The sequence below is a fragment of the Ovis aries genome, chromosome 2, assembly GCF_016772045.2.
Source record: "Ovis aries strain OAR_USU_Benz2616 breed Rambouillet chromosome 2, ARS-UI_Ramb_v3.0, whole genome shotgun sequence".
Taxonomy (NCBI): Eukaryota; Metazoa; Chordata; class Mammalia; order Artiodactyla; family Bovidae; genus Ovis; species Ovis aries.
The window spans coordinates 211504557-211518360 of NC_056055.1; the positions used below are offsets into that span (position 1 = coordinate 211504557).

The following is a 13804-nucleotide window of genomic DNA, read 5'->3' on the forward strand; positions in this document are numbered from 1 at the left end:
GCTAAGTTGCTTCAGTCGTGTCCGACTCTGTGCAACCCCATAGACGGCAGCCCACCAGGCTCCCCTGTCCCTGGGATTCTCCAGGCAAGAACACTGGAGTGTTGACTAGATACCGCCAAATTGCACCCTGAGAGAGTTTGCCAGCAGTGTATGAGTATTCCCGAGTATTTTTACCCTCAGTAATACTCAGTGAATTTGGGTAAACTCTGGGAGTTGATGATGGACAGGAGGGAGGCCTGGCGTGCTGCGATTCACGGGGTTGCAGAGCCGAACACAACTGAGCGACTGAACTGAACTGAACTGAATACTCAGTGTCTTCAGTTTTCTGTAGTCTCAGATTTGTTGAGTATGAAGTGGTATCCCATTGTGGTCTAAGGCTACATTTCCCTGACTATTCACGAAGTGAAGTCTCTCTTATGTTTATTCCCTGTTTATGTTTTCTTTCTGGTGAAATTTCCTTCCATACCCTTTGCCCCATTTGAGCTATTTGTCTTCTTACTGTCTTAAAAACATGTCTTCTTTATTAGGAAGAAGACTAATCCTTTGTAGGCTAAATACATCGCAATTATGTTTTACATTTTGTAAACTTTTCAGTTTATGTTTTTTTTTGTCTCTGCTTTTTTTTTTTTTAATTTTTATTTTTACTTTATTTTACTTTACATTACTGTATTGGTTTTGCCATACATTGACATGAATCCGCCATGGGTGTACATGAGTTCCCAATCCTGAATCCCCCTCCCACCTACCACCCCATATCATCTCTCTGGATCATCCCCGTGCACCAGCCCCAAGCATCCTGTATGCTGTATCAAACATAGTTACATTTGAAATAGTCACATTTATCAGTACTCTTTTAAAATAGTTGGGAAAGTTATCTTCTTCGAGAATCCTTTCACTCATACTCAGTCACATCCAACTCTTTGTGGCTCCCCATTGACTGTACCCCTCCAGGCTCCTCTGCCAATGGGACTTCTCAGACAAGAATACTGGAGTGGGTGGCCATTGCTTTCTCCAGGAGATCTTCCTGACCCACGGATGGAAGCCATGTCTCCTGCATTGGCAGGCAGATTCTTTAACACTGAGCCACCTGGGAAGCCCCTAGGATCCTGTCATACTAGGTCATAAATATTCTTCAGTCAGTTCAGTTCAGTTCAGTTGCTCAGTCGTGTCCAACTCTTTGTGACCCCATGAATTGCAGCACGCCAGGCCTCCCTGTCCATCACCAACTCCCTGAGTTCACTCAGACTCACGCCCATCGAGTCAGTGATGTCATCCAGCCATCTCATCCTCCGTCATCCCCTTCTCCCCCTGACCCCAATCCCTCCCAGCATCAGAGTCTTTTCCAATGAGTCAACTCTCTGCATGAGGTAGCCAAAGTCCTGGAGTTTCAGCCTTAGCATCATTCCTGCCAAAGAAATCCCAGGGCTGATCTCCTTCAGAATGGACTGGTTGGATCTCCTTGCAGTCCAAGGGACTCTCAAGAGTCTTCTCCAATACCACAGTTCAAAAGCATCTATTCTTCAGCTCTTAGCCTTCTTCACAGTCCAACTCTCACATCCATACATGACCACTGGAAAAACCATAGCCTTGACTAGACAGACCTTTGTTGGCAAAGTAATGTCTCTGTTTTTCAATATGCTTAGTGTTCTTCTATTTTGCCTTTCCAAAGTCTCTAGTTCATCTAAAGTTGCCCTTTTTTTGATACATGATGGTATGAAATAAGGATTTGGTTCTACCACATAAATAACTCAGTTTTTCTCTCACCATTTCATGAATGGTTATTTTGCTGCAAATGTGTACCTTTATTGAGTATTAGTGTCAGTGTACACATATGTGAGAGTATGATTTTGGGTTCTCCATTCTGTTGCATTTCCCTGTTTGCCTGATTCTACCAATATCTTATTGTCTTGTTATTATAACTTGTTTCTGATTTTTGTTATTGATTTTAATAAGTTAATAAATTTCATAAAAGGTTTTCTGTATCTACTAAGAAAATCATGTGGGTATATTCTCCTATAATTTTTTTAGGTAGTAAATTACTTTAATAGACTTTCTAATAGTAAGCCATCCTTAAATTCCTGGGGAAAACCCAACGTGTGCATTGCTGGATGGAGTTTGTTAATATTTTGTTATTTTTACATCCATGCTCATATATGTGCCTTGTGGTTTTCCTCTCCTGACTGTTGTCTGATTTTGGTAGCAAATTTATAATAGTCTCATGAACACCCCTTCTTTTTCTGTCTTTGGAACACTTTGTATACAACTAGAAATTCCCTTTTCCTTAATGTTTAATGAAATTTGACTGTAAACTTTCTGGGCTTGATACATTTAAAAAATAAATTTTATTTACTACAATTCCATTTTTAAAGGTGATGGGCCTATTTAGGTTTTAATTTCTCCTTGACTCAGTGCAGATGGATAGATATGTGTTCATCTGGGTATTCAAACTTTAATCCCATTAATCATAGTGTTTTCCTCTATTTATAAAACCATCACCATATCTAGTTATGTCTGCTTTTTAATGATCATATCTTGATCACACCTTTTATTGTGTTTCTTGATTAATTTTTATTAGTTTTGTCAAAAAATAACATTTGATTTTGTTAATCCTATTTTCCTTTGTTTACTGTTTTATTAGTATATGCTCCTCTTTTACTTTCCTTTTTTCTGTACTGTTTGGGGTTTTATTACTTTTTTTTAACTTATTGAAGTATTAACTTGGCCAAAAATTTCATTCAGATTTTTCTATTCATCTTAGGGAAAAACCTGAACAAACTTTTTGGCCAGTACGGTGAATGCTTATATCATTATTTTTTACTTCCTTGTGGTTCCTTTATCCTGCAATAGTCTTGTAATACTCTAAATGCTCTTTTCATTCCACTTTATCTGTATCTCACAAGTTTTCATATGTGGAATCATTATCATTCCATGTGATATTTTAAAAATTCTCATTGCAACTTTTTATTTGACCCATGAGTTATTTCAAAGTGTATTTCTAAATTGGCTAACTGATTAGAGCTTTATCTTTTTGCTGTTAATTTCTATTGGAATTCAACTATGGTTAGAGTACTAGGTTTATGTGAGATGATGAATTTTCCATTTCTTTTGATTCTTAATTTGTAAATATTTCAAGGTACAAGAAAACAGTGTTAAGTGTAGTATTCAGATCTCTTATGGTCTTCAGTTCAGTTCAGTTCAGTTCAGTCACTCAGTTGTGTCCAACTCTTTGTGACCCCATGGACTGCAGCACACCAGGCTTCCCTGTCCATCACCAACTCCCAAAGCTTGCTCAAAATCATGTCCATCAAGTTGGTGATGCCATCCACCTGAAAGGTTGTTGCTGAACCATGAAAGATGCTGGGATTCTTGGCCTCCAGAGGAGAGAATTAAATCCAGGGCTAGTGATGAGGCTTGACTGTTCAGAGCTTTTGTGTAATAACGTTTTATTAAAATATAAAAGAGATAGACAAAGCTTCTGACAGAGACATCAGAAGGGGGCAGAAAGAGTGCCCCCCTGCTAGCCTTTAATAGTATGTGTTATATACCTATCAGCAAGCTGTTAATTAGAGAAAGGAAATGTCTCAAAGCTTAGAGTGGTACCAGGCCCCTCACCCACAACATGCATTTTGAGATAACATTGGTGCAAGGTGAGTCATCCCAGGCCATGAATCTTGAAAAAAGGCAGGTTTCCAAGTAAATATATAGTTTCATTAACATAGACTAGGAGAACAATGTATGAGTAAAACATACTGGTTTGTTGAGCCCTTATCAGTTCTGAATCTTATGAGGAACCCACTTGAAGAAAGACGGCTGCTGCTAGGTCACTTCAGTCATGTCCGACTCTGTGCAACCCCATAGACGGCAGCCCACCAGGCTCTCCTGTCCCTGGGATTCTCCAGGCAAGAACACTGGAGTGGGCTGCCATTTCCTTCTCCAATGCATAAAAATGAAAGTGAAGTCGCTCAGTCGTGCCCGACTCTCAGCGACCTCATGGACTGCAGCTCACCAGGCTCCTCTGAAGAAAGATGGAGTCTAGGGTAAATGCATAGTTCATTAACATAGCTTAAGAAAAACATATCCATAAGAAAAATGCATTGGTTAGCTCAAGGTTTGAGAAAAGTTAAGTTCAGGTGGAACCTGGTGTCGTCATGGCAACACAGAATTTTAAAAGAAAACTCCTTTTAATTTTGCATAGGGAAGGGAAAAAAATCTGACACTTGTATTTTGTTTCCTCTTGCCACTCTTAAGAGAGAGAAAAAAACATCTGACACTTGCAGCATATTTCCTGTTTGAGGACCCCTAGCCTTCTTGCCTGTTACCCTCTCAAACCATCTCATCCTTCGTTGTCCCCTTCTCCTCCTGCCATCAATCTTTCCCAGCATCAGGGTCTTTTCCAGGGAGTCATTTCTTTGCATCAGGTGGCCAAAGGATTGGAGTTTCAGCTTCAACATCAGTCCTTCCAATGAATATTCAGGACTGATTTCCTTTAAGATGGACTGGTTGGATCTCCTTCTAGTCCAAGGGACTTGCAAGAGTCTTCTCCAACACCACAGTTCAAAAGCATCAATTCCTCAGTGCTCAGCTTTCTTTATAGTCCAACTCTCGCATCCATACATGACTATTGTGAAAACCATAGCTTTGGCTAGACAGACCTTTGTTGGCAAAGTAATGTCTCTGCTTTTTAATATGCTGTCTAGGTTGGTCATAGCTTTTCTTCCACGGAGTAAGCATATTTTAATTTCATGGCTTCTGTCACCATCTGCAGTGACTTACTTACAGTCTTGCTCATCTCTATATATGCTTGATCTGCTATTTAATTGAAAAATGTGTGTTAAAGTACCACTATTATTATTTGTTTATTTTCCCCTTACATGTCTCTTAGCTTTTGCTTTAAGTGTTTGGTAGCATTCTTATTAGGCTTCCCTGGTGGCTCAGAGGATAAAGCGTCTGCCTGCAATGCAAGAGACCTGGGTTTGATCCCTGGGTTGGGAAGATTCCCATGGGAGAATCCCATGGACAGAGGAGCCTGGCAGGCTACAGTCCACGGGGTCACAAAGAGTCGGACACGACTGAGCGGCTTCACACACACCTGTTAAGAATTTAAGCTTCTTGGCTTAGTTTTCCTTTTAACATTATGGTAACCATCTTTATACCTAATAATACTGTTGTAGGAAGGGAGACCCCTTCCAGGGCCTGAAACTGGGCTCTTGTCTAACACTCAGAAATGAATTGTTGGAGGAGACACATGTGCTGACAAAATAAGAGATTTTACTGGAAAAGGGCACCCGGGTGGAAAGCAGTAGGGTAAGGGAACTCAGGAGAACAGCTTTGTCACATGGCTTGCAGTCTTGGGTTTTATGGTGATGGGATTAGTTTCTGGGTTGTCTTTAGCCAATCATTCTGAATCAGAGTCCTTCCTGGTGGTGCATGCCTTGTTCAGCCAAGATGGATGCCAGAGAGAAGGATTCTGGGAGGTGGTCTGACATGTGGTGTCTCCTTTTGACCTTTCCTGAACTCTTCCGGTTGGTGGAGGCTTTTTAGTTCCATGTTCCTTACCAGGACCTCCTGTCATAAAGCAACTCATGCAAATGGCTACTATGGTGCCTGGCCAGGGTGGGCAGTTTCAATCAATGTGCTTCCCCTAACGATACTTTTTACCTCAAAGTTTTTTTTTATTATTGTTACACCAACTTCCTTTTAATTATATTTACATATCTATACCTATTCTCTCCCTTCCTAACTTTCTGTGTCCTCAAATATTAGGATTTAATTTCCTAATTAGAATGTGACTAAACCTTGTTTTGTAAATCCACTATAAACATTCTTGTCTTTTATCCCATTAATGTATTCATTATTCATTTTGATAACTGACATTTTGGATTTATATTTTCCATTTTATTTTATTTTATACTTTTTATATACTTATGTATTTTCTGTCTATTTTTTTCCTTCTCTGTCAATTAATTGTATTTTCTCTAATCTCCTTGTTTCTTCTTTTAGAAGGAAGTTTTCTATTATATGGCTACTATTGAAAGTATAACATGGATTCTTATCTACTCAAAGTCAGAATTGAATGAAATCCCAATGTTTTAGCTCCAGTCACTCTGTGCCTATTATATACTGTTATATACACTTATGAAAACATCACCATAATCAAGATAATGAACATATCCATCACCCTTTAAAATGTCCTTGTGCCCTTTGTAATTTTCCCCTTTCTGAACCCCACTCTTTCTTCATTTACAGGCAGCCGCTGATCTGCTTTCTGTAACTGTAGGTTAGTTTGCAATTTTCCAGAATTTTGTATAAGTGAAAACATGCTCTTTTTACCCAGCACAATTATTGAATATAATACTTTTCTCCTTTTTATTGTTAAGTAATATTCTGTCATATGAATATATCACAATTTGTTTGTTCACTCACCTGTTGATGTACATTTGTGTTTTAAGTTCAGGACCAGTACGTTCTCATAAAGTCCTTTTCCACTCCAGGTCAGTTAGAAAAAAAAAAATAGCCAAATTTTTTTCTAGTACTATTATGGCTTTATATTTCTGCATTTAAATTTTAATCTATCTTGATTTTATTTGGTAAATAAAATGTATTAATTTAAGATAGGCTAAATTAAATTTTTCCTGAGGAGTAAGTCAATTATGCCAATATTATTTATTGACTAGTATATTCTTTGAAGTAATTTGATTCTTGATCTTCATATATATAAAATATTTATAAATACTTGAATCTTTTGTAGCTCATATTTTATACCACTGAAATCTTGACTAAATTTATTGTTGTATAACACAGATTAATATTTTATAATTTATACTCTTTACATTTCTTCTTAAACCTTTCTTGATTACTCCCAATTTTCTTTTCATCCATTCAGTTAATTTCTCTGGAAATTTCATTGGAATTTGTGATATTGTGATTTATTAAAAGAAATATATACTATTTTGTCTTCCCCCTTGTTTCTGCCACAAAATCCTTATAATCCTTCAGTTCAGTTCAGTTCAGTTCAAAGAGATGAGCGGAACAATTACCTTTTGCTATGTTAATAAGGTGACTTTTGGGCAGCATGTAAGTTTAGGGGCTTTTGTTTGTTTAGTTCTATACAGTTTCCTTGGCTCCTTTACATAATATTATCAAATTGAAATTTAAAAATCCTTATGAAGTACTACACATAAGGATTATTCCCATTTCTATCAAGGTACAAGTCAACCTGATGGCTTAGTATAAAAGAAACATCCTAATGTGAACCTCATCTGTTTCTATAGACCACCACCACCAAATTACTCACTAACTGTACCGACTACTTGACTCTCCTCCACCTGCTTGAAACTCATGACTTCTTTTTAAACTCCATTCCTTCATAGGCATTGTTTCCTCTGACTGAAATGCTGACCCACTTTCCTAACCAATGCTCAGTTTTGCCTGGATAATTGCTACCTGACCTTCAAAACTCTCTCCAGTGTCTCTGCTTCTAGGTAGTGTCTAGCAAAAGTAGGAAGAGTGAGACCATTTAGGAGGATGGTAGGATGGAACAGACAAGAGACAAGTAAGTGACTAAATGAACCAGGGAGAAGAGCAGAGCTATAAACCTTGTTTTGCCACCCCTTGGGATGTATGACTTCTAGTATAACCATGTGCTTTCTGCCATTGGAAACAGGGTCTCTCTCACGATACCTCCATGCCAAAGGTCTCGCTATGCCACCTACTTTGATGTTGCTGTTCTTCGCTGCCTACTCCAGCCACACTGGTCTGAAGAAGGCACTCAGTGGTCCCTGATGTACTATCTACAAAGACTGAGACACATGTTGGAAGAGAAGCCAGAAAAGCCCCCAGAGCCAGATATTCCCCTCCTGCCCAGACCCAGGAGCAGCTCCATGGTGGCAGCAGCCCCCTCGCTAGTGAACACACACAAAACCCAAGTAAGAGCATCTCGGATCCATTGTTTTTTCAACAAACAACTTTGCCGTAACAGTGTCTTTTTTTCTTCTGTGTATCCAGCTCTTATTTATCCCATTGCTGTTTGATTGGTGGGTTCCCCTGATACTATTATCCTTTCCCTTCCATCTTTTACTACTGGACCATTTTGCTGCTCTATTTTGCAAAATTCCATTTTGCATTTAAGAAGTGCTTTCTAAATGCCTCTTACCCACACTAATCTAGAGCAAGCTACTGTTGATTCATAATAATGGAAAATGGGTCTTCTGGCTAATCAAAGTGCTAGTTAATAAAGAGGTTTTGTATATAACTGTCAATTACCAATATTATAAAGTGCATGACTCTGGTGTTTTACTGAATATGATTTAACCTCCTGTGCAGAGCTCAAAATTTTCCTGTGCCTCAATGTCACCTTTCACGATATTGGTTTTTGATACATAGTCTTGCTACTTATTATAGATGTTTGAAGAAATAAACTGAATATGTACTGATGACATCCCCATGAAAATTACTTTTTGATAAATGAAAGTACTAATAGCAGCTTAAATACTTGTTCCCTTTTTCAACATGTTAAATATGTAAAGTATGATCTGCATTGTGTTGTAGTTGTTTGAGTTTATTGAAATGTGAATTGGCTGTATCTGAAATATGTCTGCATATTCTGAAAATAAACAGGAGTGATATCAGAATGAACAGGAAATATGTTCTGTTTTAGTAATAGAAGATTCTGCCCAGAGTGAACATCTCCTCTGGTGAATCATTAAATGGAAAAACACATTTTTTAAATAGAAAAAGAAATACCTACTCCCTTCTTATTTTCTTAGCTTTCTTAAATCTGGAACTTTGTGGTCTCACTGTTGAAACCTCCAAAGAGAAGTTACAATTAGTATGAAATATATCTCTATTGTGATATGAAATATATCTCTAAGTCCTTGACCATTAATCTATTTTTATTGTCTATTAAGGATCTCACCATGAAGTGTAATGAAGAGGAGAAATCTCTCAGTCCTGAAGCCTTTTCCAAGGTTTCATTGACGAATCTACGCAGGTCTGCCATCCCAGATCTTTCTTCAGATCTTGGCATGAACATTTTTAAGAAGGTGAGTAGAACCACTTAAAAAAAAAAAAAGTAACAAAAAAAAAGTAGGGCATGAAATGCTTCTGATTGTACTGCTGAGTCACGTGGGTTGAGGAAGGGACCTCAGAATAGAGGTCCACTCCCAGTTATAGCACTGACTTGCGGTATGACCTTGGGCAGCATGACCTTTCACATTCCCTCCCTGTGCATGAGTGCTTCCCATTTTGCACATTATGTGGGGTTGTTACGGAGCTCAATCCTGATAATATGTGTAAAGTGCTTCTAGTAGTGTGGTCATGGAGATAGTTGTGGTAGCAGTGATGGTATCGTACATTTGTATAGCTCATCTCATTCTACCAAGCACTTCATATAAATAATTCTTATTTAATCCAATGAGACTTTTATTCTCCCCAATTTGCACCTAAGAACCTGAGTCTTATTGCAGTTCTTAGAGTAATGGGGTGAGCATAGAACGTTCATTCTTGAAGTCATTTCTTAAAAATTTTAAGGCAATAGAAAAACCAAGCTTTGTGATAATGTAGTAAATCCTTATAACTGTATAACGGTAGCTTTACTACCGTCACTTCTCTTTGTGAGTGACAGTGTGAGTTTCCATTCAGCAAACATTTATTGCACATCCACAAGAATCTAGAACACTAAAACTGGGAAATTAAAGGTTGAGTCTTTGTGTAAATAAACTGACTTGGGAGTCAGTTGATTGGTTCAAATTCAACTCCTACCATTTTCTACCCATATGATACTGGCTAAATGATATTGGTTTTTTCATTTATAAATGGGTACATAATATACTTACCTCAAAAGGTTATGATAATTGAGATAATGTGTGTAGAGTCTTTATTGGGCCTAGTACTTAGCAAGTACTCAATAAATGTTAACTATTATTTTCAACAATAAAAAAGAAATAAGACTGTGCCTTAGAAACTTTAGGTAGTTTTAGAAAGGTTAAGTCCAAACTCAAAACTAGGTCTTCTAATTAAATATTTCATGCTCTTATTAATCTACTCTTTGCCTCTCTTTTTTATAAGCAAATGGAGCTAATCAAACAGAAAATAACATGTGTAAGATAATGTATATGTGGTGGCTTATTTTATTCTTTTTGCAAAATGACTAGTTTGTGTCCATGAAGAACACAGAATTACCAACCTATCTATAAGCTCAGAGTTTGCTATGCAACATTGATAATTCAGTAAAAGACAAATGCTGTAGTTTTTCTAAAAATGTTAATCAGTGGGGGGAAAAGAAGTTTACAGTTCTGATTGCATGTGAGAATCTCTGCAGAACTTTTAATAAATCAACGGCCCAGGCCTGAGCCTGGATCTATGAACTCACAATTGCTAAAGATTAGGCCCAGACATTAATATATTTTAAAAACTTCAGGCAATTCTAAACTCTTAGATATACTGGATCTTGAATTTCTTTGACTGTTAGGTCATAGGGTTGTACCGATGCAAATTCTGCATCTTCTTTGCCTCTCCTATGAACAGAGGTATGCATCTGAAGTCATTTGGCTGAAACAATGGATCTGTCTTGAAAAATGGAATAGAAAAAGACTGATTGGTCTACGTGATGGCTCAGGGTTCCTATATACTAACCCAGGGTTTCTCAAGTTTTACCAAGCATCAGAATCACCTGCAGGACTTGTTAAACATTGCTGGCCCTCCCCTTTGGCTTTCTGATCTAGTATGTCTGGGGTTGAACCTGAGACTCTGCATTTCTGACAATTTCCCAGGCACCGATGCTGGTCCAGAGACTACACTTGGAGAAACATTCCTCAAGCCCAACCTGGCAGAAAAACCTAGGAAATATGTTATCTTTTTCTTAATCTCTTTCACTCCTTTTCACATTGTGGAAATTTCTCACATCTCTACTGGATGACATTTGGTGACTTTCTGGGTCTCCTTTTCCTGGAACATTTCCTGAATTTTACTCCAACCCTTTGGGAAGCAAATGATAACCTTGCCTTTGTCCTGTGCCTGACCTTCATCTCTTATCCCTGTAGTTCAAGAGCCGCAAAGAAGACAGAGAGAGGAAAGGTTCCATCCCGTTCCACCACACAGGGAAGAGGCGGCCTCGGAGGATGGGAGTGCCATTCCTTCTGCATGAGGATCACCTGGATGTGTCCCCAACTCGTAGCACATTCTCCTTCGGAAGTTTCTCTGGGCTCGGAGAAGACAGACGAGGCATGGAAAAAGGAGGCTGGCAAACCACCATTTTAGGTGACCACAAGGACCTTCGAAAGTAGGGCAGAGCTTCTTTGACCTGTTTAGAAATCTGGATCTAGGGCTCCCAGGGAAATCTGTACTTTTTCCGACAGTTTAGTCGAGAAATCTGGGCCCAGATACAGCCTCCCCAGGACCCAAATAATGCTGTGTCTTCATAGACAAAGAAATGGAAATAATTGAATTATACAAGAATCCTGTATAATTAGAAAGCCCTATTTCTGATCATTCTATACAATGATTCTTTAAATTTTACCGAAGTACAATTTATATATAATATCATGCTAATTTCTTCTCTATAGCAAAGTGACTCAGTTATATATATGTATTTATATATATATTTTCACATTCTTTTAATATTTCATATTCTTTTCACCTGATATCGAATAGAGTTCCCTGTGCTATCCAGTATGACCTTGTTGTTTATTCACCCTGTATATAATAGTCTGCCTCTGATAATCCCAAACTCCCATTACTTTCCTCCCCTACCCTGCCTTCCTCTTGGCAACTGCAAGTCTGTTCACAGCAGTATATCATTCTAGACATGGAAACATGGCCTTAGAGGGCTCTGTGCATTAACTTTGTGAATCCAAAGACAGACTTTTCCTTCACTCAGATATTAAAAAAAGAAGATGTAAAGAAAAGAAAAGGGAGCTTTTTTTTTTTTTTTTTCGTCTTTCTGGATGTCATATTAAGAAGACCAGGTTAAAATCAAGAGATGACAACTAGCAGGGGCCTAACAGATGGTTTCTGACATTTGGCTTAGACTGGGGCTGACCTTCTCACAGGCAGCTTCATCAATCATCTCAACCCTGAGTGTTCCCAAGGGAGATTTAATTCCTGCTAGTCAGCTGTGCCTTGCAGGCTTCCTAATATCCCCTGACTGTCACTGCCGTCCTTTGGACAGACAAAATCTTGGCAGAACATCTTTCAGATTTTCTAACCTTCTTGTGGTTCTTGTCCTTCTCAGGGAAATTTACCCGGCGGGGCAGCTCCGACGCAGCCACCGAGATGGAGAGCCTGAGCGCCAGGCACTCCCACTCTCATCACACGCTGGTGAGTGACCTGCCAGACCACTCCAACAGCCACGGGGAGAACATCGTCAAGGAAGGTGGGTCGGAGGCGGCCCCTGCAGGCGGGACTTCAGGTTTCTTTTCCTGTTTCCTGTTTTTTCTCCATGTTCCATTTTCATTGTAATCTGGCTCCATGTGCTTTTTGAAAACTTGCATTTGTGTATTTTATGGCTGGATTATTTGTGAGCCGTTTTTAAAATTTCCTTAGTAGCAAGAGCTATGGGATAGCACACTGTGAACACCATACCTCTCGGAGGGAAAACAAGGGCAACCCATTCATTCTGTATTTGTTTTCATAAGAGCGTTGACCTACAGGAGACTTCTGGGATGTCTGTCACATCCCTCTGAAGGGCTTGTCCATCTTCAGGGCAGGAAAATCCCTGCCTTCTAAGATCACTGATTCCCTTTCCAGACAGCTGCTATTCTGTGCTTTATGTGGAGCAAACATGTGCCTCTGGATGAAATCCAAGATGGGTTCTTAATCTGTGCTCTTCTTAACCTATGAGTATAAATTTAGTCCCTCTTTTCCCTGGACTGTACTTCAAGTATTTGATGACATTTGTTAGTTACCACCACGAATTTATGTTCCATAATTCTTAAGCAGAAGAGAAAAAAGAATCTTTCTTGTTTTCTGTTGCCTAAATATATTAAATAAAACCAAATATTTTCACAGCTACAAACTTGCAGGGAAATATTTCAATCAAATTGGTTTAACTATTGGAGAAGGAAATGGCAACCCACTCCAATATTCTTGCTTGGATAATCCCATGGACAGAGGAGCCTGGTGGGCCCCAGTTCATGGGGTCGCAAAGATTCGGACACAACTGAAGCAACTGAGCACAACACGGTGTAAATAACCAATAGGGTCTATCATCTAACTGCGTAAAAAGCACCAGTTAGACAAAAAATTATATCCTGGGTCTTAAGAAAGCCAGTTAAGAATTCACATTTTCTATAGTCTTCATTGTTTGTCAGATATTATTATACATGACTTAACACCATGGGAGTTGACAATAGCCTTGAGACTCTCCATCAAATATATGCCATAGCTGTGACTGTGGTCGTGATTTAAATAGTAGTTTAAGTGTCTAACATGATCTTGTAGGTTCACATGGGGGAAGTAAGACATTGCTTTCCTTTTTCTAGTGCGATCTCAGATCTCCACTATTACGGTTGCAACCTTCAATACCACGTTGGCATCGTTCAACGTCGGCTACGCAGACTTTTTCAGCGAGCATATGCGGAAGCTCTGCAACCAGGTGCCCATCCCTGAGATGCCACACGAACCCCTGGCATGTGCAAACCTGCCTCGAAGCCTCACAGACTCCTGCATAAACTACAGCTACTTGGAAGACACAGAACATATTGATGGGACGAATAACTTTGTCCACAAGAATGGCATGCTTGATCTTTCTGTACGGAGCAAGAATTTTTCTTACTGAAGCTCAAAAGATATTGAATCTTTGGTCCAG

General features: G+C 38.9%; 1 protein-coding gene across 23 annotated transcripts in view; it reads left to right on the top strand.

The window, feature by feature from the left end:
- UNC80 (unc-80 homolog, NALCN channel complex subunit) overlaps nucleotides 1-13804 on the top strand; it is a 215816-nt gene that overhangs the window by 31812 nt on the left and 170200 nt on the right. For 12 of the 23 annotated variants that reach the window (XM_060410359.1, XM_042244177.2, XM_042244178.2 and 9 more), the window contains exons 8-12: nucleotides 7664-7925; nucleotides 8907-9041; nucleotides 11040-11256; nucleotides 12230-12370; nucleotides 13479-13747. In XM_060410359.1, the coding sequence (XP_060266342.1) occupies nucleotides 7664-7925; nucleotides 8907-9041; nucleotides 11040-11256; nucleotides 12230-12370; nucleotides 13479-13747 (1024 nt within the window). Of the gene's footprint in view, nucleotides 1-7663; nucleotides 7926-8906; nucleotides 9042-11039; nucleotides 11257-12229; nucleotides 12407-13478; nucleotides 13748-13804 lie in introns of all 23 variants that reach the window. The other 11 variants (XM_042244174.2, XM_042244175.2, XM_027965136.3 and 8 more) reach the window with 1 other exon arrangement.